The sequence below is a fragment of the Sorghum bicolor genome, chromosome 1 (assembly GCF_000003195.3).
Source record: "Sorghum bicolor cultivar BTx623 chromosome 1, Sorghum_bicolor_NCBIv3, whole genome shotgun sequence".
Taxonomy (NCBI): Eukaryota; Viridiplantae; Streptophyta; class Magnoliopsida; order Poales; family Poaceae; genus Sorghum; species Sorghum bicolor.
The window spans coordinates 76,816,230-76,841,079 of record NC_012870.2 but is presented as its reverse complement, the minus strand read 5'-3'; the positions used below and the strand labels follow the sequence as shown (position 1 = coordinate 76,841,079).

Sequence of the window (24,850 nt, the reverse complement as noted above, 5' to 3'; positions counted from 1 at the left end):
ACACCGTTTGGTTCGTTAGATAAATTGAGTGTACGCATTACCTCAAAAGAAAGAAAGGAAAAACTGGGGCATGTGCAATCAAATTGGATATGGCCAAAGCATAGGTGGAATGGAATTATTTCAAGGGATCGTGCTTCGTCTAGGATTTGCGGATAGTTTTGTGCACACTGTTATGAGATGTGTCACCACAGTCTCCTTCTCAGTACGGGTGAATGGTAATCTTTCAAGGCCTTTCAGACCATCTAGGGGGATTCGTCAAGGTGACCCGATATCTCCTTATTTATTCTTACTGTGCTCAGAAGGGTTGTCCTGTCTTTCCAAAGCATAGCTTTACTAGTCAGTAGGTTAGCCCACCATGTGCAAGATCAAGGAACCGGTCTGGCGTGACTGACGATCGTTGTCGAGCATAGCTTTACTAGTCAGTAGTGACCATCTTCTCTAACTCATTTTCATCAAAAAGCACAGCAGGAAGGCCACAAATGAAAGCAGGCTCTAAGACATCTATGTGAAGTCTGCCGGAGAAAAATAACATTCATTATTAGCTCATTGGTTACTGGTTAGGAACAATAGGAAAATGGGGTATACATCACTATCTGTCTCTTCCCCATCACACCGTCTCACGGATAATTTTTCATAATTAATATTCATAATAATTTGATTTCGCTTACTCAAAAAATAATAATTTGATTTCTCTCTTACATAGCTCATTCAGAAGAGGAAAGGAAATTAAAGCTTGGTGCAGCACAAAGGAAGGCAGAGCCATTGAAGGAAACACAACACGTGAACGCAAAATTACCGGGCATAAAAACATGGACGAGTGATGTGTCCACTGACCATCCCCCTACTCATTCAGCACTTGTATGTTCATGGCCATCGCCCATCAGCTCCTCTTTTCGAAAGAAATCAAAGAAGCGGAGGAATTGGGCATGGAAATCACACTCGGTGATGCAGCAGGGTGAAAGCCCGAAGAACGAGAATCAGATTGAGTATTTGGGGACACGATTTGGCTCCAGAATTGACCACCTGCTCATGTTGGACAGCAAACTCCTAACACCAAATGGCAAAAACCAGGAACAATAATCCAAGATTACCTAGTAATAGCAATACACACACATTAGAAGTTTTGTAGAAATTTAAACATGTACTGACCAGACCTCTCCTGTGAGCTATCAAAAACCATCCGATTGAGGTTGAGAGGCATCCTATCCACCAGGCACCGACCAGCATCCATCCCGTGAACAAATGGAAAAGAAAAGGTCCGTGGCACTTTAAAATTTGCATGGGGATGATTACACTTATCCATGATCACCAGAAGATCGTGCTGCTGCAATGGCCCAAGCAATAGGTACAGACATAACAGCAAAGACAACTATGTCCATTTCTACCTTAGGGGTATTTTATTTTATTGTTTACACTTCATATTACATGTACAAGAACAAAATTTACAGAGCATCTCACATGCAGGTAGTCAGGTACTAGCATATATCTGCATCTGATTCACAAGATTTGTTAGACAAATTTAAAAGAACTACAAGTTATAGTGTCTGGACTCTGGACTCGATCATCAAGATGATTGTGAAATTATTTTTTGACAAGGACAAGTTCAAAACCCAGAATAAACTGCATAAAGTATGGTCAATCAGAACTACAAAAGGAATTCTGGTGTTAGCAGATGGGCAAGCGAGATGCAAGACTGCTCTGACAAACATGCTGTAAGAGCTCTAGAAAACCAGTAGTATTTGTATGCATATAAACATTGATAGATGTGATAAAATGACCTCTGCATTACTCTTTTTTTCAAGTAGCACTCACCGTGTAATACAATGTTTCACTCCTGTCATGCAGGCTATATATAGGATCACCCGCATACCAGTTTTCTCTTGAGTGTTGTGCTCTTGCAACCTGTACAGGTTTACTGAATAAGTAATCATGCACAACAAGCCACTCCTATCGGGTGACAGAGGCTATATATAGGATCACCCGCATACCAGGTTTACTGAATGTTCAAATACAGAACCCCAGGAGATGCTCTTGGCAAGGGAACCGACCAGTTGGTTTCGACATTTGCCCCAGCAACGCATACCCTAGATACACTTCACTGCCACTCCTATCGAATCCACAGGCGTCTCCATTCCGTCCCAGCCCCAAATTCCCCACCGCTCCGCTCTGCTCCAGCGCGGCGGCGACCATGGAGGAGCAGCAGTTTCTCACGAGCATGGGCGTCAGAGTGAGCAGCGCGCAGAGCAACCTGCGGCGCGACCCGCAGCGCGACGGCATCGACGTTCCCGACCCGCTGATGCAGGGCGCGGCCATGTTTCTCACGTATGCGTACGACGCCATCCCCGACCCACCCGTGTCTCCCGCCGCGCCCCTCGCCTCCGCCGTCGCCGCGCGGGCCCCAACCGACGGTGTCGACCGCATCAGCCTCCTCCCCGACGCACTGCTCCGGAACGTCGTGTCGCGCCTCCCCGCAAAGGACGCCGCGCGCACCGCCGCGCTCGCCACGCGCTGGCGCGGCCTCTGGCGCTCCGTGCCCCTCACCCTCGTCGACGCCCACATCCTCCCGGCCTGCGTCCGGGCCGACCACAGGATGCCCGGAGGCGAAGACGCCCTGTCCAGGGCTGTCGCCCTCGCGGCGTCCCGCGTCCTGGACGCGCACCCGGGCCCCTTCCGCTGCGTCCACCTCTCCCGCTGCCACATGGCGTCGCACCAGGCCGACATCGAGCGCTGGCTGGAGCTCCTCGCCGCCAAGGGCGTCCAAGAGCTCGTCTTTCTCAACCGCCCGTGGCCGATCGACCACCCTCTCCCACGCGCGCTCTACGGCTGCACCTCTGTCACCCGCCTGCACCTCGGCTTCTGCAGGATCCCCAGCACCGCCGGGCTCCCGCGCACCACACGCTTCCCCCACCTCCGGGAGCTTGTCCTCGACACTTTCGTCGTCCAGGAACGAGACCTCCACTTCCTGATCGACCGGAGCCCCGCCCTGGAGGTCCTCACCGTCACCACAAACCAGACCGGGGCTCGAGTCCGGCTGATCAGCCGCAGCCTGCGGTGTGTGCAGGTGACCATGTCTGGCCAAGTGGACATCACTGTGGTGGACGCTCCTCGTCTGGAGAGGCTGCTGATGTGGATGATATATCCTGCCATGCCGGGAGGCAGACGCTCAAGGATCAAGATTGGCCATGCACCCAACCTGTGCATGCTTGGACATTGCCAGCCGGGATTCGAACTGGAGATTGGCAACACCATCCTCAAGGTCCTAGTTTTCAGCTTTAGCTTGTGTATTTGTGTCAACAGAGTGTGCCAATATTTGTTGTTATCTAAATTTCTGCTCTGGTGTTGCAGGTGGGTACTAAAATGAGCCCAAGCACCATGGTCCCAAGTGTCAAGATCTTGGCTTTGGAGGTGGGATTTCAAGTCCGCAATGAAGTCAAAATGATGCCTTGCTTTCTCAAATGTTTTCCCAACATCGAGACGCTCCATGTCTTTGTAAGAGTTGCCACCCCCATCTCGTTTATTTGGCATCTAGCACCAACAGCACCAATGCCATCTTGCTAGCTTGTTTTGATAGGTTTTAGTTGTGTCACTGTTGACTCAGAACAATAGCTAACTAAACTATGTATGCTTTGATTTGATCTGATTGCAGTCAGTGAATGATGACCCCAGTGGCAAGGTTGATCCCAAGTTTTGGAAGGGGAAGGAGGCTGGCTGTATTGATTGCGTCCAGAGACATGTGAAGAAATTTGTCTTCCAAGAGTTTCAGGGTAAGAGAAGTGAGCTAGCATTCCTCAAGTTCATTGCTGAGAGAGCGCAGGTCCTGGAGAAGATGGTGGTCATGGTGGCCTCTGAATGTTTCTCTTCAGCAGATGCTGTCAATGCCAAGCTGAAGCCTCTGACTTCTGCAATATGGGCCAGTAAAGACTGTAAACTGATTGTCTTCAAGAGTCCATACCCTGATGGGGCGTCCCCTGCTTGGGCTTCCAAAATAGCATCTGATTTTTCATTTAGCGACCCTTTTGATCTTCTGACTGCTAATGCTGAACTCTACAGTGGTGCCTCTGTCCTTCAACATTCCAGCACTCTCTGAGTCGACAGCCAACGTTCCTTGCAAGCCAATCGTCATCAGAGTTATCTATGTACCTTTTTCCTGGTTCATTCTAGGTTCTAGCACTCTCTGAGTTAACAGCCAACATTCCTTGCAAGCCAATTGTCATCAGAGTTATCTATGTACCTTTTTCCTGGTTCATTCTACCGTGAATCCCATGATATTTCACAACTGTCAACTCCATATTGATTGTTTTTCTATGATCATGTTGTGGTCTTCTGATACAGATGCTAAGTCTTTTATTCTTCTACTTTTAACTTTCAAGTGCATGAGATTCGTGGACCTGCTTAACCAGTTGCCGAGGCTGTTTTCTTTTGCAGTTTTGCTTTGCATTAATGTTCAACCTCAAGTCAAACATTTTGCTTTGCCGTTGCAAAGTGCTGTGTTGTACATAAACTCGGGGCATAGTCCTTGAACTTTTAGATGAGATGTAAAAGCTTTAAATTGACTTCATATGGCATTTAGAAACTTGTAGGTGACATAAAAAACTTTCAGTTGAGATGAACTGATGAATTTTTAGATGTCAGCGTGCAGGTAAGCAAGGGTGTCAGCGTGCCAGCAAGCCGCAAGGCGCCAATTTGCTCACTTTGCTCATAGAAAAGCTGTTGTACAATATACATAAGATATTTTATCGGCAACAAACTTAAAAAACTAGGTTGATGCCTCTGGTAGTCTGGTTAAATCGAGTATATAGCCAAAAAATTGTTGGGCAATAGTATTTAAGAAACGAATATTATAAAAGGTCACACAGTTTTTTTTTTTACTGTCAAGGGGAGAGGGGGTGAGGCGCTCCCCACCTGATCAAAAATTTTATTGATTGCCCCAAACGGCCAGATTACAGATGTACATCGATTACAAGACTGTGGTCCTCAAACATCGGGCATACCATAAACAAAGGAAAATGCTACTTGCGAAAATTTTTTCGTTCGGGAACTAAACAAGGCCCAGATCTAGTAATAGTAGTTGGAGTAGACGTAGACGTAGGCGTATACTAACAGGATTTAACCAATTCCCTGCCTTGCCGATTCAAGGAACGCATCAGCTAAGGGCCTTTTCGTTCTGGGCATTCTGAAACGCCACAACCCCGCCGCTGCCTTGCAGTTGCAGGAAGCTAGAAATTGGTTGACAGAGGTCTGCTTCTTGTCTGAAGACGGCGGCGTTCCTGGCCTTCCAAAGGTGCCAGCACACTAGAGCAACTGTACCCTGAGGATTCTTCCGTTGGCACTGTACCCTGAGGATTCAGGGTATGGATGGAATTGAGGTCAGCAGATAGCATGTTGGGGAGGTTGAGTTTTTGCCAAACTTCACGAGCCAATTTGTTGGACAATAGCTGTATTTAAGAAACAAATATTATAAAAGGTGATAGTACTTCGGTTTACCTGAGACTGAGATTGAAAAATTTAATAATCTTAGTTCAGCATATTTATAGTGCCATATGTGTACGTCAATTCACCATGCTTCTATTTCATTGCAAATATCAGAGCACGCATATTTGTTTGTTGAATATCTTGCTTCGGTTCATCTTCAGTATAACGATTTTGATGATCATGGAGACATTAAGTTGCTAGGATTTTCTATCCTCGTGTTCATTTTGTACAAGCTCTCGAAATTTCTATCCTTAATTTATTTGTTAATGACAAAGATTAGAAAGCATGGATAAGCTCATCCGTCAGATTTTTGAGAGCCAAGATATTCAGCATCTACTTAGAATATTTCCTGCTGTGGATATCTAACTTTAGCTTGTTCATTCAACCAAACACCCTCTATCCAGGATATTCATATCTCATTCATAAATATCATGGAACCAAATACATTTTTAATACAATGATACACATCTGTCTTGCGCGTTCTCTCTCTTGCGTGTTCAAGAAAAACACATGCAAATGGAGGAATCAACTTAGACATCATAGAATTAGTACTCTTGCGTGTTAAAAAAACACATGCAAATGGAGGAATCAAGTAATCAACTCAGATATTGTAGAATTAGTATAATCTCTCATCAATGGATGAGGAGGAGATGAGATATTTGTTTAGGTTGACGGACGCGCCACCCCGGTCCGATCCCGAGGCTTTGGTCCGCCGACGCACGAGCAGCCGATGAACACGGCCACTCAACTCATCACGAGTACCGCCTGAGCAGCGGAGCCGCGGACACCACCACATCACACCTCCACCTCCACCTCCACCTCCACCGCCTCCGCCGTCGCCGCCAATATAAGCGACAGCTGCAGGAGGGCCCCGCAGTTGAAACCGCCAGCCGTTCCATCCCACCCTCCTCCCCGTCCCCGGTCCGGCCCCCACCTCAATTCCACACCCCGCGGCGCGGCCCTCGCCGCGGGGCGCCTGCGCCCGAAGGCCAAAACCCTAGCTCTTCCCCCCTCGAAGCACCGCGAGGCCGCGGTACTCGCCGCCGCGCGCTCGCCTACGGTCACCTCGACGACGCCCAGCTCGCGCGCCGCGGCTGTTCCGCCATGGACGAGCCCGAGGGCGTGAGGGGGAGAGAGGACGCGGCGCCGGGCCGCGAGGCCGGCGACGCCGAGGAGGCCGGGGACGGGTTCCAGCTCGTGACGCATGGCAAGAAGAAGAAGAGGGCGGCCAGCGGCCAGGACGGCGGGAGTCCTAGCTCTGGCGCCGTTCTCGGCGCCGGGTCGGTGCGGGCGTTGACCAAGGACAAGGGAGCCGCGCCGGCGCCGGGGGCCAAGGCCAAGGTGCCCTTCCACGATCCGAGCATTCCCCGGCCGCAGGACGTGTACAAAATCATAGTGGATAACTACAACCCGTTCGAGCATGTCTGGCTGGAGCGCAGCGAAGACGGCACCCGACGTGTTCACCCGCTGGTCAGTGATAGACTATCCTGTTGCCACTTCTCTATGTTTTGGCGTGTTCGAACAAAATGGAGGAGCTATGAACTCCTTGATCGATGTGTGAGACATGGCTTAGGTAAAAATAAAATAGTGTGCATTGCTTTGTTTAGTCGATTCTTGACTCTTGATTCGTGACTAACACTTGTTGAATCAAATACTGTTCCCGTCCCCATCGCTTGGTGTGTTTAGACTGGATGTGTTAGGCCGATGTTGCCCAAAGTTTATCAGACACAGAATGAGTACAAATAATCTGATTGCTGTTTTTTTAAGGTTAAATTTCAACCAAACATTGGAAGATGGCTTTGTGGATGGCTTTGTGATAGTGTGTGACTGTGTGAAATGGAAGAGGAAATGTTCAATATTAGTTGAGATAATACTTTTTTGTGGTGTGAAGAACAACCAACAAGGATTACTTGCTTTTGACAAACAATAGTGAATCATAGGCATGTTGATATAAGAGGATCAGTATGCATGTTGATATTTTGAAAGCTAAAAGTAGTCTCCTCATGCACAACGATATACCATACTACCAGGTGAAAATAAAATCAGTTTGGTGTTTTTCTTTAAAAAACATAGGGCTGCTCTAAGTCTAGCGTTTATCTTCTGTATTTTTGTTTTGCCAGTGCCATGATTTGCTTCCATCCATATCTTTATGGGATTTAACTTTTTTTTTTGTTGCAGGAAAAACTGCCTGTTGAACAGTTCGTTGGCAGAAATATTCCTGAGAGAGAACCAGTGAAGCCAGCTGCTTTAGAGGATACACCATTTACACTGGTTGAAGATCACAAAGGCTTAGTGGAATTAGCTAAAAAGTTGAAGGGTGTAACTGAATTTGCTGTAAGCATTTGTAACTATTGTTTTCGTTTAAAAAAATTCAAGTGAATCTATGCCATACTTATATGCCTCTTATGTTGGTACTGAACACCGAAGTGCTACTCTCAAGTATTTTGTTTTGTGTTGCATACATTTTTTATCGGAAACAACTGTCAAGCATGCCTTCCCTGGAATTTTTTTCTCTCTGCAAAGCATATATATCACAGCAGTTCTCAGTGAAATGTTTTAGTTACATGTGTCTGTAGTTACTGCTATATGTTAGTTGTTGTGGAATGTGCAATTGTACTTGACAGTCTTTATACTAGCACTATTGAAAAGTTCTTAAGCTAGATTACTTTTGTAACTGTTTGACATGAACAACACTGCACAACTTTGGTGGGCATGTAAACAAGATATCTCCCATGTTTTGTTTCCTCATCTTGTAGAAAATTCTTTTACGCCCTTATGTTCTAGGCTCTCTGACATGCAATAGAATAATTTGCATGGATTTTATGATATTAGCAATTTAATAATTCCCTTTTTTTGTTCCATTTTCAGGTAGATTTGGAGCATAATCAATATAGGTCATTTCAGGGCTTGACCTGCTTGATGCAGATTTCAACAAGAACAGAAGACTTTATTGTGGACACTCTTAAGCTACGCATATACATTGGTCTCTATTTGCAAGAACCTTTCAAGGATCCAACAAAGAGAAAGGTTTTGAAGAACTCCAAAAATATGTCTGTCTATATGTACTCAATTTCTGGTTTTCATTCGTTCTTGGTCAAATAGGTAATGCATGGTGCGGATCGTGATATAATGTGGCTTCAGCGGGATTTCCACATCTATGTGTGCAATCTTTTTGACACAGGACAGGTATTTGTAAATTAGGGCCAATAATACCGTGATTCTGATTCTGCCGCCCAATTTGCTTCTTTCTTTATTCTCCTGGAAACCCTCATTTTTAATGTTTAATAGACTGAAGATTGATTTTCTTTCTAACCATAATCAGGCTTCAAGGGTCTTACAGATGGAGAGAAACAGCCTTGAGCACCTATTGCTGCACTTTTGTGGAGTGACAGCAAAGAAGGAGTATGGCTCTATATCCAATAAATCTACAAAGATTCACTCTGACCTCCCATGCATCTACAATGGGATTTTCTTTTCTCTGATTAAAGCATGCCTTTTCTTGTAGATATCAAAATGCAGACTGGAGGTCGAGGCCACTGCCTGATGAAATGATCAAGTATTGTGCATATAGACCCTATTCTGAATTTCTTTTCTGTTGTGTTTGGTGTTGGATATATTTTTTGTTTGCTTTTCTTTATTGCTGACTTGCCATCAGTTATATATAAGTGACTTCACGTCTGCCCAGGTATGCTAGAGAAGATACACACTATCTGCTATACATATATGACTTAATGAGACAGAGACTACAGAAGGAGTCAACATTTGAAAATGATCTTCTTCTAGAGGTACAGTACAAAAGTATTGTTTTTGTTCTGGTTCCCGTCTTATGTATTGAGGTCATAAGAGAATATGCAGTTTGATATTGTCACCTCTTTGAATGAAGTTAAATCTAGCACCGATCTCTTTGTTGCTTGTGGTTCCTGAATTGAATCGATTGTTATTGGTCTGTCAAATGTATCAAATTGCATGTCCTGATGTGTGTGTGTGTTTTAATGAGAGTTTGGGTTACTGCAGGTCCATAAGCGCAGTAATGAAATTTGCTTACAGTTCTATGAGAAGGAGCTTCTGACAGATACGTCCTATCTCCACATATACGGGTTCGTATGCTGCTGCCCTTAGTTCCTTAACTGGCATCTATAGTAAACAATTAGTTTTATGTGCATATCAAGTTACTGAACTATATTATTACAGGTTGCAGGAACATGAACTGGATGCAAAACAGCTGGCTGTTGTTGCTGTAAGAACATACTTTATGTACTCTCATGATCATTCTGCATTCAATATTTTGACCTTTGTAAAGTCATATTAGGACATCTTATTGTATTCAGTTTCTTATATTGAAATGTTGCATATATAATGAGCATCTCATATATCCTCTTCTCCCTACATTTAGGCTCTACATGAGTGGAGAGATAGTATAGCTCGTCAGGAAGATGAAAGTACTGGTTATATACTGCCAAATAAGGCTTTAATTGAGATAGGTATTGCTGTTTTCTTTATATTCTGTTATTATGGTGCAAAATTGGATATGCGACTTTGCTGACTCTGCCACCCTTTTTTTTTAAAATTCAAAAGCAAAGCAGATGCCTACAGATGTTGGACATTTGAAAAGAATTGTGAAATCAAAATATCCATATGTTGAGAGCAATCTTGAGCTAATTGCTTACACTGTCTGGAATGCACTTAAGTATTCTTATGCCTATGAAGGAATAGCTGAGCAACTAAAAAAGGAACGGCTGGAACAGGTTTGTTAGGTTGAACTTATGTCGATTTCAGTCTTTGAATATTTTAGGAATGTGCTGAGTCTAGCACTGGACCTCAAGCTTTCTTTTGAAGCTAGTATCTTATCTTTTGCAGTTGGCATTGAAAAGTGGTCAGGCCAGTGATGAAGTGACTCCATTGGATGCTGACATTGGTAGGAGTAATTTTGATTCATCTGATCAGTCTGCAAATGTCAATGTTGCTTCTGGCAGTGGGGCTGGTTTTATGAGTGAAGCAGCTTTGATCAGCAGCATCCACCTAGAGGATAAAACTCAAACCATATCCTCAGTTAGGACCTCTGAGACCTTGTCAGGCCTGATCAGACCAGTGAATAAGGATGTTCTGAGCAATAATATACATCAGCAGGTAAAAAAAAAATGCAACATCTGAATCTTTTTTATTTATTCTGTATTTATATCGCTGCATTATGTATGAGGCTCAGGCTAGTCAGGACCTGAGACACACTTTAGGAGCTCTAAAAGGAAACTTGGCATCTGGAGGACAGTCAAATGAGCAGGTACAGGCAAACTATTCCTGAACAATGAAAACATCAAAGTAGTCATTCTGAATACATGTGATTTTCTATGTATCAATCTGCCTTTTTCCTGTTGAAATGTTGTTTGAAGACTTGTTGATAGTATGCATTGGTCACACTGGTCTTTTGGTTTGTCTACAGTTAGTCTTATGCAACTTGGTATTGTTCTGAATGCCTATCTTTATTACATGTTTTGAGAGGAAGTCTTTACTATAGGTTAGCTTGGATATTCATTCAACATGCGTTTACTAGAGGGTTTTCAATTTTGTTTACCCTTCTAGTTCTTGATATGTTTCGCTTCATCTGCGTTTATTTATTTTCATAAAGTTTTGCATTTCTGCTGAGACTTTTGTCTACTGCTGTTCAATTCCAGGCTGGGAGCAATGTGGAGAACTTTAGATCTTCTGTATTTCCTTCCCAACAGTTGTCTGGTGGGGTAAAACCATTTTATCCAAATGCTGGAATGCACAGTGACAATGTTTGGATCCAAACAACTCAGATGAATGAGACAATGCAGCTGGGCAACACACCTTACTACACACAGCTTCCAGGATATAGCACTGAAGTTGTAGGGAGCCGTTATGAACCTGAAGGCTTGCAGATGTCCGGGTACCTGTCTGGTTTTGAGCCTGGCATTGAGTCAATAAATCAAAGAAGTACAGTAATAGGACAGCCTCCTGGTAGACACATGGAAGGAAGCTTCCAGAGTTCGGTGAGACGACAATCTTTCCCACCTTCAAGTTACAAGAAATGAGTGTACATACCGGTAGCTGCCCTGATGTACAGCATAAGAAAAGGAAAAGATGAGCCCCTGGAACTGATGTTTTTTGTGCAGATATTGACTGTAGAGAACGAAGACTTGGGGGTGTTTTACTTGCCCTCTGAATGCCTCTTTGGATTTTTGGCATTCGGTTAACTGAAAGGTGAGAAACCCAATATTGACTGTAGATGCAGGGTATCGGAAGTGCCATCTCATTGCCCATTGGCTCGTGTAATGGAAGGACGGGACTAACAAACAAGTTCTGGTTCAATGTTGAATACTGGAATCGCACCAAAAAATATACTGTGATACTGATATTGGTACAGTGTAACACCTAAATACAGAGACTTAGAAACAACCAGCTACCTTTGTTCTGTCCTTCCTCCCGTATGCCATGTCTTTCATTTTTTTTCCTGTATATTTGTTTACTTGCGCTTCGTTATCGAACTTTTGATTTCTATCAACGTGTAATTGTATAGCTGTCTGGGGCGTGTGGATATATTGGTTAGGAAAGTACTCATTCCCTCAGTTCCAAATGAGTAGGCATATACTAGTTCTTAAAATCCTCTGAGATTAGAGGAGGCACAACTGATCCCAGTTCTTTTTTCTTTAATTCGGTCAAAAATAGCCCTACAACTTAGGGCTTGTTTGGTTTCCCTTGCTAAATTTTAACAACTAAACTTTAATCACTTTATTAGTTAAACTTTTAAACACACTGACTAAAAAAGAGCTAAAATAGTTTAATCCTCCTAGTCACCTGAGTAGTTAAAATATATTTAGCTGGCTAAAATTTAGTAAGGGAACAAAAAAACTCCTTTAGTAATGGTAGTAATCCATTAAGGGTGTGGTTGGTTGTTTGCACTCATGCAAGCCTATATTAGGTTTAGTCACTAGAAGTAATGCTTTTTTCTATCATTTAAAAATAAGATTTTAAGTAGGTTTACCAAACTGTTGGAAGTGCTATAACAATAGCCCCAATAATAAACCTCATTTATCGTTCATATTAGTGGCTTACCTTTTGAGGTCTTATTTAGCAGGACTTCTCCAACGGCTTCAGAAGTTGTTTGAAGTCGTTTTCTGCCAAACGAGATAAAATAAAACAGCTCTACCGATGAAGCCTCTAAAAACATGCTCAGAGCTGTTTTGCTAAACGACTTATCAAAACGGCTCCAGCTTTACCGATAGAGCTCTTCATGGAACTGAAGTCCCTAAATAATGGCTTTATTGGTAAAGTGGTGCTGTGTCAAACGAGACCTTATTTGATTTATTTTTCTATTTTGTGTTTCTCTTGCCGCCTACCGGCAGGCCTGAATAAGCGGCCTTGTTTAGTTCTCAAAAAATTTTGTAAAATTGTTCAGATTCTCCGTCACATCGAATCTTTAGACGCATGCATGGAGTATTAAATATAGACGAAAATAAAAAATAATTACACAGTTTGGTCGAAATTGACGAGACAAATCTTTTGAGTCTAATTAGTCTATGATTGGACAATATTTGTCAAATTACAAACAAAAATGCTACAGTGTCGATTTTACAAAAATTTTTGGAACTAAACAAGGCCCGGATATAGTGTAGCACCTGGATACAAGTTCTTAGAAACAAAATAGTTTTTTTCTGTCTTCATATTTTCGCCGTGTGCCATGTCTTGCCTCTTTTGGCTGTCAGTACTTCCCCATTGATTTCTTTACGCACTTTGTATTGGGCTGTGGTTATATTGGCATTGGCCAGTGTGGAAACCTTTTGTCCGAAGCACTCAAGAGTCTCAAGGGTGCTTGAAGTGCGTACTACATGTCACCTGAACGAGCACAGAAGCAATGGAACAGATGAGTTAAAGGTAGGAGCTCGAGAAAATTCAGATACGGGTCAAATGAAACCGGTGTCCGAATTGGCCAGGACTCGCTCAGACCGTATCAGTTTGGCGCATCACTCTCGGCGTGCTGCGTGTTTGGTAGTATAACCCGTAGCTGTCGAATCGACTTTCGATGGTAGTCTAGTACGAGCAGTGTACTACTGCGTTTTCTTATCCAGGCATGGCAACGCCTGTTCCAACGAGGCGTTTCCAAGATCAATTCCGCATCGCGACAGAAGCCCACAAGAAACAACAAGAACCCTGTCGCGCCAAAGAAACGAGCGGGAAAAAAAAAAAAGAGCTCGTCCCCGCTGCAGAACGAGATCACACCTCTGGGCAAACAACCCTTTGAACCATATATATGCAATAGAGCTATAACCAAGGCCTTGTTTAGTTCCCCAAAAATTTTACAAAATTTTTCAGATTCTCCGTCACATCGAATCTTTAGACGTATGTATGAAGTATTAAATATAGATGAAAATAAAAACTAATTGCACAGTTTGATCGAAATTGACGAGACGAATCTTTTGAGCTTAGTTAGTCTATAATTAAACAATATTTGTCAAATACAAACGAAAGTACTACTATTCCTATTTTGCAAAAATGTTTTGGAAGTAAACAAGGCCCAAATCCTACACAAACCAAAATTACTTGGCTGAAATATAACCTTTCAAATTAAAAAGAAAAAAAAACTTGCAGTTTATTTATTTAAGTTTATCTATTGAATCTACTATAATAAATTAATAAATAATACTTTGGATCATGACTTTTCACGAATAGACTTTTGCCCGGAATCTGCTGATTTTGAAACCTGGAATTCTGAATACAGTCACGGCACTCAAGTTGGTTGCAACTTGCAGGCAGAGGCAGGCGGCAGAGCATTTCATTTCACTGCCGAGCGGGCCCACCAACCAACCCATCATCAGTAGGCAGCACCAACCCCCCGATTCTGACAAGTGACACCTCCCCTTCCCCTTCCCCTTCCCCTTCCTATAGATCCCGTCCCCTTTCCCATTTCCGCACCACGCAGCCGGCCCAAGCCCAAAACCCTTCCCTTCCTCTCCTCCCTTCCCACGATGGCCGCCGCCGCCGCCACCACGCCGCACTCTCTCCTCCTCCAGCGCGCGGCGAGCCCGGCCGCGCCGCCGAGGGCGACCGCCACCGCCACCTCCCTCCGTCTTCCGGCCCGCGCCGCCAGGATCTCATGCGCGGCGGTGGCGGCGCCGTCTCCAGCCGCCGCAGCCGCGGCGGACGAGGCGGAGCGCGGCGTCTACAACTTCGCGGCGGGGCCCGCGACGCTGCCGCTCTCCGTCCTCAAGCGGGCGCAGGCGGAGCTGGTGGACTACCACGGCTCCGGGATGAGCATCATGGAGATGAGCCACCGCGGGAAGGAGTTCGACGCCGCCATCAAGAAGGCCGAGGCCGACCTGCGTGCGCTCCTCGCGGTGCCCGACACCCACGACGTGCTCTTCCTCCAGGGCGGAGCCACCACGCAGTTCGCCGCCGTCCCGCTCAACCTCTGCGCGGGGCCCTCCGACCCCGCTGACTTCGTCGTGTCCGGCTCCTGGAGCGACAAGGCCTTCAAGGAGGCCAAGAAGTTCTCCGCCGCCTCCGTCGCCTGGTCGGGCAAGGACGGCAAGTACACCGCGCTCCCGCCCTTCGACGCCATCAAGCAGAATCCCGAGGCCAGGTTCCTCCACATCTGCTCCAACGAGACTATCCACGGCGTCGAGTTCAAGGACTACCCGGAGCCCCGGAACAAGTCGGGCATCCTCGTCGCCGACATGTCCTCCAACTTCTGCTCCAAGCCCGTCGACGTCTCCCGCTTCGGCGTCATCTACGCCGGCGCGCAGAAGAACGTCGGGCCCTCCGGCGTCACCATCGCCATCGTGCGCAAGGACCTCATCGGCGCCGCGCAGCCCATCACGCCCGTCATGCTTGACTTCAAGACGCACGCCGACAACGCCTCTCTCTACAACACCCCGCCCTGCTTCGCCATCTACATCTGCGGCCTCGTCTTCGAGGACCTGCTCGCGCAGGGCGGCCTCGCCGAGGTCGATAAAAAGAACACGCACAAGGCCGGCATCCTCTACGACACCATCGACGCCAGCGGCGGGTACTACATCTGCCCTGTCGACAAATCGGTGCGGTCGCACATGAACGTGCCCTTCACCCTGGCGAAGGGGCCGGACTTTGAGAAGCAGTTCATCGCAGAGGCAGCCAAGGAGGGCATGGTGCAGCTCAAGGGGCACAGGTCAGTCGGTGGCGTCCGTGCTTCCATCTACAATGCCATGCCACTCGCCGGCGTGGAGAAGCTTGTCGCCTTCATGAAGGATTTCCAAGCTAGGAACCCTTGAGTGGCTTGTGCTTGTGATCATTTGGTATTGATGCTCTTTAGCAGTATGTTTCGTTCTTTCTTCACAGCATAAGTGAGCTCTGTGCAGGAGCTGCTTTGCTTTGCGCATCTGGGATCTATCTGTAGTATTATTAGTAATAGCTACTGTATTTTGCGATGTACTTTTTCACTTTTATTAGGTGTTCATGGAATTTCATTTCTATGGATCACCACTGTAGTTGGAATGTGTTTTGCTGGAAATAAGGAATAAGGTGGATGGTCAATTGCCTCGCCTCCATCGAGAGCAGGTGGCCACGCTGCTATATCATCCAGACTTGTCATCAATCTAAAACACTAATCTGAAGGTTGCTTGGTTTTTGCCTCTCCAAACAAAGCAAACGTTGTTTGTTTCTTCTTTTCGTCTTATCTTGAGAGACAAAATTGTACTGGAATTTGATGCATCTGTGCTTTAGTAAGACTCTGTTGGAAATTCTTTACATGGGGTGAATGTTACTGTTGTTTTCATTTCAGATAGGTTGGTACTAGTATATTCATTTGTGAAAGAATCCATTTAATGATTTAAGGTTGGTACCGGCCTAACGGGTGAGCACTCTAGAGTTTGGTGAGGTACTTTTGCTGGTTCTTGTGTCATTGTCTTGACTGATTCATCACTAAGCTGGTACAAAAAAAAAGAAGAAGTTTGTGACATTGTTTGCAAAATCTATTTCGGAACTAGTTCTCCGATTGATCTTTTTTTCTAATTCAAGTTACTACAATCAAGCTGATCTGCTAATAGCGACATATTATTCTCTGTTAACTAGCCATCCGGATTTTTGTAAAGAGACGTGCAGAATATGAAGTCCAGCGGTCCAGCCATAGTAAACCTGAAGAGTGTTTATTTTTCTGATCCTATGGGTGGACCATCAGTAAACCTGAAGAGTATATTATTGTTAGGAATATAATATTATGGACACAGCCAATTGGAAGTCGTCTGCCACCCATGATTCATGTGATCATGTCATTGGAGTCTTCGTTTTGAATTGCTAATCTATTCAGAAGAGTGTGAGACAGCTCTCTGATCTTCTGATGCTAAAAGTGTGTTTGCACTTTGCACATGCAATTCCGATGGAAATTGTGTGGAAGGGATGAATGGATACCACTGCAAATTGCTGAAACTGCCGGTATTCTCCTTGGCATTATAATGCATGCCTCTGCAACTGAACTTTCATGTTTGTAGCATTTTGGATTCCTGGTTAAAATAAGAGGAAACCCACACTACCTCTGACTTAATAATCAGTATAAATCAGGATAGCAGCATGTTCTCGTTTTTTCTTTTCTTTTCCTTTCCTTTTTTCCCATAAAAGACTGCAAAATCTGCTGTAGTGTTACACTGCTACTGTTTTTTTTTTTTTTTGACCAAATGCTGCTGTTCTTTTTTAATAAAAGCAATGCTTATACTGTTCTAGTTCTCGTCATGTTTCTGTTCCTGCGGCCCGGCCCACGCCACCGGCCGGTTAACTCCCTTCCCCTTCCGAGGCCCAGCCCACACTCCCCCCTCAAACGGCCGCCGCCAAAGTGGGCATGGACCAAGGAGAACACGGATTAACCGCTGCCCGCTGCGTAAATCGCAAGCAGAGCACACAACGGAGGCAGTCCGCTTGAAAGTTAAGCTAAACTGCTCTCGCACGCGCAGTATTAAACCCTTGCCAATGCCAAATCAACAGGAGAGGAGAGAAAGGAGGAAAAAAACGCGAACCGACTAGTCCCCTGCTTCCTCTCTGTTTCTCCTCCTCCCCTGATTGCTCTCGATCTGCCAGCGCGCGGCGCGATGGCCGACAAGGCGGCGTCCCCGGAGAAGAAGTCGTGGGCCGACCTCGAGGAGGAGGAGGAGGCCAAGGCCAAGGCGGCCGCGGAAGCGGAAGCGGCGTCCTCTTCCTCTTCCTCCTCCGCCGTGCCGGCAGTGGACGAGCAGGCCAAGCAGATCGAGGCGCTCTCCCTCGCCCCGGCGGTGGAGGACGCCGCAGGCGAAGAGGGTCCGCCCCTCCTCGATGACTCCGACGACTCGCAAATCCAAGCCGTACGCTCCCGTTCCCCGCCGCCACTTCCGCCGGCGCTGGCGCTAGCCCTAGCCAGTCTTGCTTGCTTCGGGCTGCTGATTGATTGATGTGATTTCGATTTGGCTGCGTTCCAGGTGACTTCGGGTGGCACGGTGTACGAGTCCGCCACCACGTTCGAGGATCTGAAGCTGTCGCCCGAGCTGCTCAAGGGGCTGCACGACGAGATGGGGTTCAGCCGCCCGAGCAAGATCCAGGCGATCACCCTGCCCATGATCCTCACCCCGCCCTACAAGGACCTCGTCGCGCAGGCGCACAACGGCTCTGGCAAGACCACTTGTTTCGTCCTCGGCATGCTCAGCCGCGTCGACCCGCAGCGCAGGATACCCCAGGCTATCTGCATTTGCCCCACTAGGGAGCTCGCACAGCAGGTCATAAATTAAAACTCACCGTTCTTGTACTATGGGTTGAGATGGCGTTATCCCTGGTTATTATTGGATGAAGCTCTGTTGTTATCGGTGCTGAGTTTGCTTCATTCGACTGTGCAGAATAAGGCGGTTCTCATGAGGATGGGCAAGTTTACAGGCATTACATGCGCTTGTGCAATCCCACCAGCTCAAAAGGACTATATGCCGATCTCTAAAATGGCTCCGATTACTGACCAGATCGTTATTGGCACATCTGGTACACTCATCAAATGGATTACCCATAAGAAGCTGGCCACTAGGGATATCAAGATACTTGTGTTTGATGAGGCAGATCATATGCTTGCTGAGGTTTGTTTGATATCCATTCTTGTTTTGTTATCATAATAATGGCTAAGATTGTCAGTATTTGGAAGGGCACCTTACTGTTAGTCTCTTGTGGCATGGTATTTGAGTTACTATATGCTGTAAGGAGCAATGCGTCAAGAAACATGTTAAGCTTCTCGTACTATCCTTGGCAATCATAAGTGATTATTAACCAGAGTAGACCAAAGCAATGCACTTGTATACAATGGTTGGTATATGCACTGGTGTACAATGATAGGTACTTTCTACGATGTTATGCCTTTCCCAGACTTCAAACAGATATTGTTGATGCGACCTCACAATATGGATGGGTTATTCCGTCATGTCTAGATGCAAACCATTAGTTGAATGTTATTTAGCAACGTGGAGTAAGATTTGTTTTCTAACCCTTTACAACCTCCAAGTAATGTATAGGGTATACATTGCTACCAAACACCTTTTGGTCTAGTAGCATGCAGTACATTCTAGTTCCAAGTAAACTGAAAAGAAGAAGAAAAATATTTCTATTTCCTTATTGCTAGAATGCTTTTGGCCTTTCCATCTTTTGTGTTCTCTAAATCCCAAACTGATGTCTATGTCTTCTACTTTATTTCTGGCATGATAATTGTTTTTTAACTGGAGCTACATTCACAAATTGATTAGTTGCTCATGACATCTTGTCCATGATTTTTTTTTTGGTCCGTGGCCATAGCTTATTTATCATTTAAGCTAGTCTTTGTAAATCCATGAGTTATTTTCTTACAGTGGCGAATTCCTTCTTGCAGGATGGATTTAGGAGTGATTCTGAAAGGATCATGAGGGATATACAAAGAAGCGCTGGTGGTTGTCAGGTAATTTTCTTATCACATGAAAAAGCTTGCTAAGAGGATATCTAGAAGGTGTTGTGAGAAACAATCTTTACCTAGGGAACAACCTTTTTCCTAATGATGGAAACAAGGCTTATTATTTGAAAATCTCATCCCTGAATTCAGTCCATTCACTGTAGCTGTGGAATTCAACCAATGATGACATTAATTTCTTTTAAGAACTGTGCATGTATTCGTCATTTGTTATGTTACTACTACTACTACTACTACTACTACTACTACTACTACTACTACTTACTGGATGTATCTCTGTTAGATACGTGGGATATTATTATGTAATGTCTTATTGGTGAATTCTTACATCTCACTAAAATATGCATTCACTTAACAATGATGGATGATAATTGGAGTTTCTTATAACTATTGGTATATCGTGCCTGGCCATACAGCGCCAATGTCTTGTTGACTTGATATGTTTGTTGGAACTATTTTCATATTTTAATTCTATTTTGCCAGGTGCTTCTCTTTTCGGCGACTTTCAATGAGAGAGTGAAGGATTTTGTTACAAAGGTTATTAGGGATGGAAATCAGATATTCGTGAAGAAGGAAGAGCTTACTTTGGAAAAAGTAAAGCAATACAAAGTTCAAATCCCTGATGAATCGGCAAAAATAGAGGTTATAAGGGACAAGATATTTGAATTTGGACAGAAAGTCGGCCAGGTTATCATATTTGTTAGAACAAAGCAAAGTACTAAGAATGTTCACAATGCTTTGACGAGGGAGGACTATGTGTGCTCCTCAATTCAAGGATCCCTTGACCAATCAGAGAGGGAAAAGATAATACAGGAATTCAAAGATGGCTACACCAAGGTTCTTATATCAACTGATGTTCTAGCTCGAGGTTTTGACCAAGCACAGGTACTATTTGTGTGGCATTTGCTTTACACTCCATGAAGTACATTTTTTCACCTTCTAACTGTGTTGCTTTTGAAAGGTTAACCTGGTCATCAACTACGACATGCCAATCAAATTTGGTACAAGAGATGAACCTGATTATGAAGTGTACTTGCATAGAATTGGCAGAGCTGGGCGCTTTGGCCGGAAAGGTAAAATTTGCATCTTTGGTTCCTTCTAGAATTGTATTACATGTTTAGTAGCACCAGTTTTGCATTAAATAAACAATTCAATGTCACAGGAAGTAACTAGGTATGGTGGTCCACATTGTGGCAGATAATAGTGGTATTATTAGGAAAGGAATGAATTGGGGATGATGCTGTCGGAGTATTGGACTGAACTTGTGTCCATATTAGCGACCATGCTGCCTTTGTCAAGCATATTGTCTGTTTGTAGCTTTGAGCTTGAATTTTCAGCCTGATGCAAAATAGTGTCCCTTTGAATCGTTTTTATAAAGTTTAATCAAGAAGTTTAGATTTTTGGTTAATAAGAAAACAAATAACAGGACTTTTCTACTTTGGCCTTGTTTAGTTCATCCCGAAAACCAAAAACTTTTCAAGATTTCCCGTCACATCAAATCTTAGAACACATGCATGAAGCATTAGATATAGACGAAAATAAAAACTAATTGTACAGTTTGCCTGTAAATCACGAGATGAATCTTTTGAACCTAGTTAGTCCATGATTGGATAATATTTGTCAAATAAAAATGAAAATGCTACAGTGCCGAAATCCGAAATTTTTTCGGAACTAAACAAGGCCTTTGACTAGGTTTTCTATTTTTTATAGTATATTAATGTTGCTAACTGGGAACTGTTGCTGGAGACAGGTGCTGTGTTCAACTTGCTGTGTGGTCAAACAGATAATGTTGTGATGAAGAAGATTGAGGACTATTTCCAGCACAGTGTACCTGAGGTGTGTAACTGAAACTTGTGCCTGCTTTTATCTTGTGCTCTTATGCGTATACTTACTATGTTGTGTTAACTTTAGGTTCGGAATTGGCAACGTGAAGAAGATTTCGAGGCTGCTCTCAAGGATGCAGGTTTACTTTAAGTAACCACCGAAACTTGTGGTGAGCAGCGCTCTCCGGCTCAGGACAATTCACCGGTGATTTTTTGCTGAGCCTGCTGCACAACTTTATTGTGCTCTTCTGCTCATACTCTTAGCAGCACCGATTTTCACCGGTGTTTTTTTGCTGACTCTGCTGCACAACGTTACTGTGCACTTCTGCTCATCCTGTTATCAGCACTGATTGTTTCGCAGCACAGTTTTGTGGATTATCTTAAAGACTAGGACAATTATGGTGTTATGAGCTTATATGAAACAGAGGGTTGTTGAAAGGTGTTTCTTTGTCAATCTGCCTGTAGTGCAGTTATGAGCATTACCATTTGAAACTGTAAATCTTGTTATTAAAGAGTAAACTGTTGAGATGCGTGCCGTTACGATCTTTTTTACAGTGATGATTGTTTAAAGAAAATGTATTATCAATGTACACTAAAGATGAGTCTTAGATCAAATTTTGCATTCGTTTCCTGTGCTCCATCCCGAGACATGTGTCAAGCGGCGGGAGCCGGCTTGATGGCAGAAATGGCTCACACGAACACGTCGTCGGACACTGCTGGCCGGAGTACCGGAGGCCGCCGCTCGTGGCAGATGCTAATAACGAGCTATGCCGTGGCAACGCCATGTGACAGTCGCTCGCTCTGCCAGACACGGTGAGCCACGGGAGTGAGGAGATTCACTACAAGCTGCTTCCCATGGAAAGAATTATCTGTATTAATCTACTCCGTATATTTCACTTGAGACCGGGGCCCATCAACATGTATACGATAATGTACACATGGAGCTGCCATTCGATTCTGTAATCCATTCACCCAAAAGAAAAAAAAAAGTTACAAGTTATCATGCTCGATGACCTGCGCCGCCTTCCACTCCTCGCCGGGGTTGACGACGACGGGCACCAACATGGACGCCATCCCCGTGCACAGGAAGTAGTCCTTGCCGAACTTCTCGTACATGCCTCCCGGGCTGCACAGGTACATGTCCTCGAACCCCATCCTCACCAGCCTGAACCCGAGCCCGCTATACTGCAGAGCAAACGTTTTGATTCAGTAAGGATGGTAATCTGCATGTTGAATTGTTGATGAATGAGGACCAGAGAATTGAAAGAACGTGCGCTAGATATCGAACCTGATCGATGGTGGTGAACTTGGACGGCGCGGTGCTGTAGACGCGCTTCTTCCTCTCCTCCGGCGGCGCCGCGTACACCCGGCTCACCTTCTTCTTGAGCACGGTGTACATGTCCTCCTCGACGGTCCAGACGCCCTGGCGCGGCTCCTCGCCGCCGCCGCTGAACCAGCCAGGGTCCTCCCGCATCATGGCCTCGGCCGGGGACAGGAGGCTGAAGCCGGCGGCCGGCGGCGGCTGGGAGCAGTAGGAGCATCCCCGGAGACCCTCCACGGCCGTGCCACCTCGCTTGTCGAACTTGATGTGGCTCAGCACCGCGCCCGTCAGCTCCACCGGCTTGGTGCCCGTGTTCCTGACGATCACCGCCGTCGCCATGCTCACCCCGTACAGCGTCACCACGTACGAGATGTCCAGCTTCCCCTTGGTGCACCCGAGCTCGACCTGCACGGTAGTGCTTCGCGTATCGGTGCTTTTTATTTTTTATTTTTCAGGGGAAAAACAACTAATAAAGAAGAGGAAAATGCACCTGCACGGCGTCGTAGGAATCGGAGTCGGCGTCCCTGACGGTCCACTCGGCGCCGTCGACCAGCGACCACTGCGCGGCGATGCCCGCGCCGGCGGACGAGGACGACGACGCCTCGTTGAGGACGAGGCCGACGCCGCCCTTGCCCGCCACGGTGTAGAGCACCTCCCGGCACCCGTCGTCCTTCCAGTACACCTTGGGCTTGTAGGACGTGACGAGGCCGTCGCCGAGGCGGAGCTGCAGCGAGCTGCCGTTCCGCACGCTGAGCTCCGCGGTGGGGGCTCCGCCGGCCGGGTCGGCCACGAACCGCAGGCCCTTCCGGCCGAACGACTCCTCCAGCGACTGCGCGGTCGTCGCCGTCGCCGTCGCCGCCGCCGGGGCTGCGGAGGCGCGCAAGGCGGTGCTGGCCCGGCGCGCGCAGGACGGGAGGTGGAGCGGGAGCACGGAGGAGGTGGCCATTGGGGCGGGGGAGTGGGAGTGAGGAGGAGAGTGTGATGAGGGGGGATGGCAGAGGAGGATCAGAGCCGATCTCCAGACGCGGGGCGGCGTTCACCGCAGCCTCATATCCTGGAGCCTCTCCGGATAGATGACACTTTCAACTTTCTCCCTGTCGCCGCCTCCTTCCTTCGTTCTCGCGCTCTTTTTCCCCTCGTCGGTAGAGGTGTTACGTAAAAAAGAAATTGTTGTGTTTCACGAGCATGAATTTTTGGACGAATTTGTACAATAATTAAAAAGATAACTCTTGAGAGACACTTTTGGAGAGATAGATGAGTGTATGGCCACGCGGAAAAAGGTCCTAGGGACGGACCCCTACTCGCGAGACAGCCGTCTCCGGCCTCCGCCTAGGGGCCCTGTTGTTCTTCTCCGGTGAGTTCACCGGTTAGGAATAGAGGACCCTAGACCCATTTACAGCAGTTTTTTTAAAAAGATCTGGTTTACTTTGGTTTAGTTCGTTCAAACAAATCTACTAACGAAATCAAATAATTTTTCGTTGGGTGTCTGTTATCTGTGGTGGCTTTAGTGATGAACACGTTCACATTATCATTGCAAGCATCAATTTCATTATAGACATTTATCCGTAAGGAAAGAGGTGTTTCGAGTCATCGGCTTCATTGTCAATGGTGACAAAGCAAAAATCTGACATCCAACCATGATGAATAAGGTTAGATGTGTTGAATCTGATACCTATGTTGTTCCTAATGATTTATCGCTTTTGATGTGTTTTGAACTGGTTACGAAACATTAGATCTTGCAACATATCAAATATTGAAGAGTTGACCATTGGACTTTGGCATAAGGAGTATACTTTTGATTTCGGTGTTCAACAAAACTTTGCTAACTTGAGGCATGGCTACATTGAGGAAAGTCAGTGGAAAAAAGACAATAGGAGAATTTAGATACATTGTGTCGGTTTATTTTATATTTTTTCGTGTGTAATTTGAAATGTACCGTGTGAAGTTTTAATATAATTCCCCCTTTACTTAAAAACTCTCAATAGATATTTCATAATATTTTTGTAGTTAAACAATGATAAAATTATCTATTATCTAAACAATGATTAAAAAATCAGATACCTCATATAAGAAAAGTGAGAGAGAAAAAGATGTGGCCGTGTGTCACACCTCACAAGTGTACAGCGTTATGTGAAAGCACAGCAGATATTTGTAAAGTGTGCTGTATGCAGCTCCACATATAGCATTTATATATGTTATATCAGAAATATTAATAAAAAGGTCAGGATGGCCGAGTGGTCTAAGGCGCCAGACTCAAGTTCTGGTCCTCTAACGAGGGCGTGGGTTCAAATCCCACTTCTGACATGTTTT

General features: G+C 45.4%; 5 protein-coding genes and 1 non-coding gene across 6 annotated transcripts; 5 read left to right on the top strand and 1 right to left on the bottom strand.

The window, feature by feature from the left end:
- On the top strand, positions 2,000-4,355 carry LOC8080530 (putative F-box/FBD/LRR-repeat protein At4g00315). Its single transcript, XM_002468432.2, has 3 exons — positions 2,000-3,256; positions 3,346-3,489; positions 3,647-4,355. Exons 1-3 carry the CDS (start codon positions 2,189-2,191, stop codon positions 4,085-4,087), a joined length of 1,653 nt encoding a protein of 550 aa, XP_002468477.1. The 5' UTR covers positions 2,000-2,188; the 3' UTR covers positions 4,088-4,355.
- On the top strand, positions 6,192-11,986 carry LOC8080529 (protein RRP6-like 1). Its single transcript, XM_021447683.1, has 15 exons — positions 6,192-6,942; positions 7,651-7,806; positions 8,341-8,499; positions 8,575-8,658; positions 8,795-8,874; positions 8,978-9,028; positions 9,158-9,257; positions 9,487-9,569; positions 9,664-9,709; positions 9,866-9,953; positions 10,048-10,217; positions 10,330-10,599; positions 10,676-10,750; positions 11,142-11,480; positions 11,604-11,986. The coding sequence occupies exons 1-15, from the start codon at positions 6,577-6,579 to the stop codon at positions 11,682-11,684; spliced, it is 2,148 nt and encodes a 715-aa protein (XP_021303358.1). The 5' UTR covers positions 6,192-6,576; the 3' UTR covers positions 11,685-11,986.
- LOC110431746 (phosphoserine aminotransferase 2, chloroplastic-like) lies at positions 14,345-16,106 on the top strand. Its single transcript, XM_021451241.1, has one exon. It carries the CDS (start codon positions 14,454-14,456, stop codon positions 15,732-15,734), a length of 1,281 nt encoding a protein of 426 aa, XP_021306916.1. The 5' UTR covers positions 14,345-14,453; the 3' UTR covers positions 15,735-16,106.
- Positions 17,404-21,809, top strand: LOC8085458 (DEAD-box ATP-dependent RNA helicase 38). The gene is made up of 8 exons (XM_002468430.2): positions 17,404-17,789; positions 17,904-18,197; positions 18,315-18,542; positions 19,322-19,387; positions 19,880-20,281; positions 20,358-20,469; positions 21,147-21,232; positions 21,308-21,809. The coding sequence occupies exons 1-8, from the start codon at positions 17,541-17,543 to the stop codon at positions 21,368-21,370; spliced, it is 1,500 nt and encodes a 499-aa protein (XP_002468475.1). The 5' UTR covers positions 17,404-17,540; the 3' UTR covers positions 21,371-21,809.
- LOC8080528 (photosynthetic NDH subunit of subcomplex B 2, chloroplastic) lies at positions 22,067-23,668 on the bottom strand. Its single transcript, XM_021465651.1, has 3 exons — positions 23,031-23,668; positions 22,508-22,945; positions 22,067-22,404 (listed from the first exon to the last, which is right to left on the bottom strand). The coding sequence occupies exons 1-3, from the start codon at positions 23,484-23,486 to the stop codon at positions 22,210-22,212; spliced, it is 1,089 nt and encodes a 362-aa protein (XP_021321326.1). The 5' UTR covers positions 23,487-23,668; the 3' UTR covers positions 22,067-22,209.
- TRNAL-CAA lies at positions 24,761-24,844 on the top strand. The gene has a single exon. It is a non-coding gene; the product is annotated as a tRNA-Leu (tRNA).

Excerpts from the sequence above, each read along its gene's own strand:
- LOC8080528 (XM_021465651.1), bottom strand. The coding sequence starts at position 23,486 with ATGGCCACCTCCTCCGTGCTCCCGCTCCACCTCCCGTCCTGCGCGCGC. Across the intron at positions 22,946-23,030 it reads ATTCCTACGACGCCGTGCAG|GTCGAGCTCGGGTGCACCAA; the intron begins GTGCATTTTCCT and ends ACTACCGTGCAG. Across the intron at positions 22,405-22,507 it reads AGTTCACCACCATCGATCAG|TATAGCGGGCTCGGGTTCAG; the intron begins GTTCGATATCTA and ends TTTGCTCTGCAG.
- LOC8080529 (XM_021447683.1), top strand. The coding sequence starts at position 6,577 with ATGGACGAGCCCGAGGGCGTGAGGGGGAGAGAGGACGCGGCGCCGGGC. Across the intron at positions 9,029-9,157 it reads CTGCCTGATGAAATGATCAA|GTATGCTAGAGAAGATACAC; the intron begins GTATTGTGCATA and ends ACGTCTGCCCAG. Across the intron at positions 9,258-9,486 it reads AAAATGATCTTCTTCTAGAG|GTCCATAAGCGCAGTAATGA; the intron begins GTACAGTACAAA and ends GGGTTACTGCAG.
- LOC8080530 (XM_002468432.2), top strand. The coding sequence starts at position 2,189 with ATGGAGGAGCAGCAGTTTCTCACGAGCATGGGCGTCAGAGTGAGCAGC. Across the intron at positions 3,257-3,345 it reads TTGGCAACACCATCCTCAAG|GTGGGTACTAAAATGAGCCC; the intron begins GTCCTAGTTTTC and ends CTGGTGTTGCAG. Across the intron at positions 3,490-3,646 it reads TCGAGACGCTCCATGTCTTT|TCAGTGAATGATGACCCCAG; the intron begins GTAAGAGTTGCC and ends ATCTGATTGCAG.
- LOC110431746 (XM_021451241.1), top strand. The coding sequence starts at position 14,454 with ATGGCCGCCGCCGCCGCCACCACGCCGCACTCTCTCCTCCTCCAGCGC.
- LOC8085458 (XM_002468430.2), top strand. The coding sequence starts at position 17,541 with ATGGCCGACAAGGCGGCGTCCCCGGAGAAGAAGTCGTGGGCCGACCTC. Across the intron at positions 17,790-17,903 it reads ACGACTCGCAAATCCAAGCC|GTGACTTCGGGTGGCACGGT; the intron begins GTACGCTCCCGT and ends GCTGCGTTCCAG. Across the intron at positions 18,543-19,321 it reads CAGATCATATGCTTGCTGAG|GATGGATTTAGGAGTGATTC; the intron begins GTTTGTTTGATA and ends TCCTTCTTGCAG.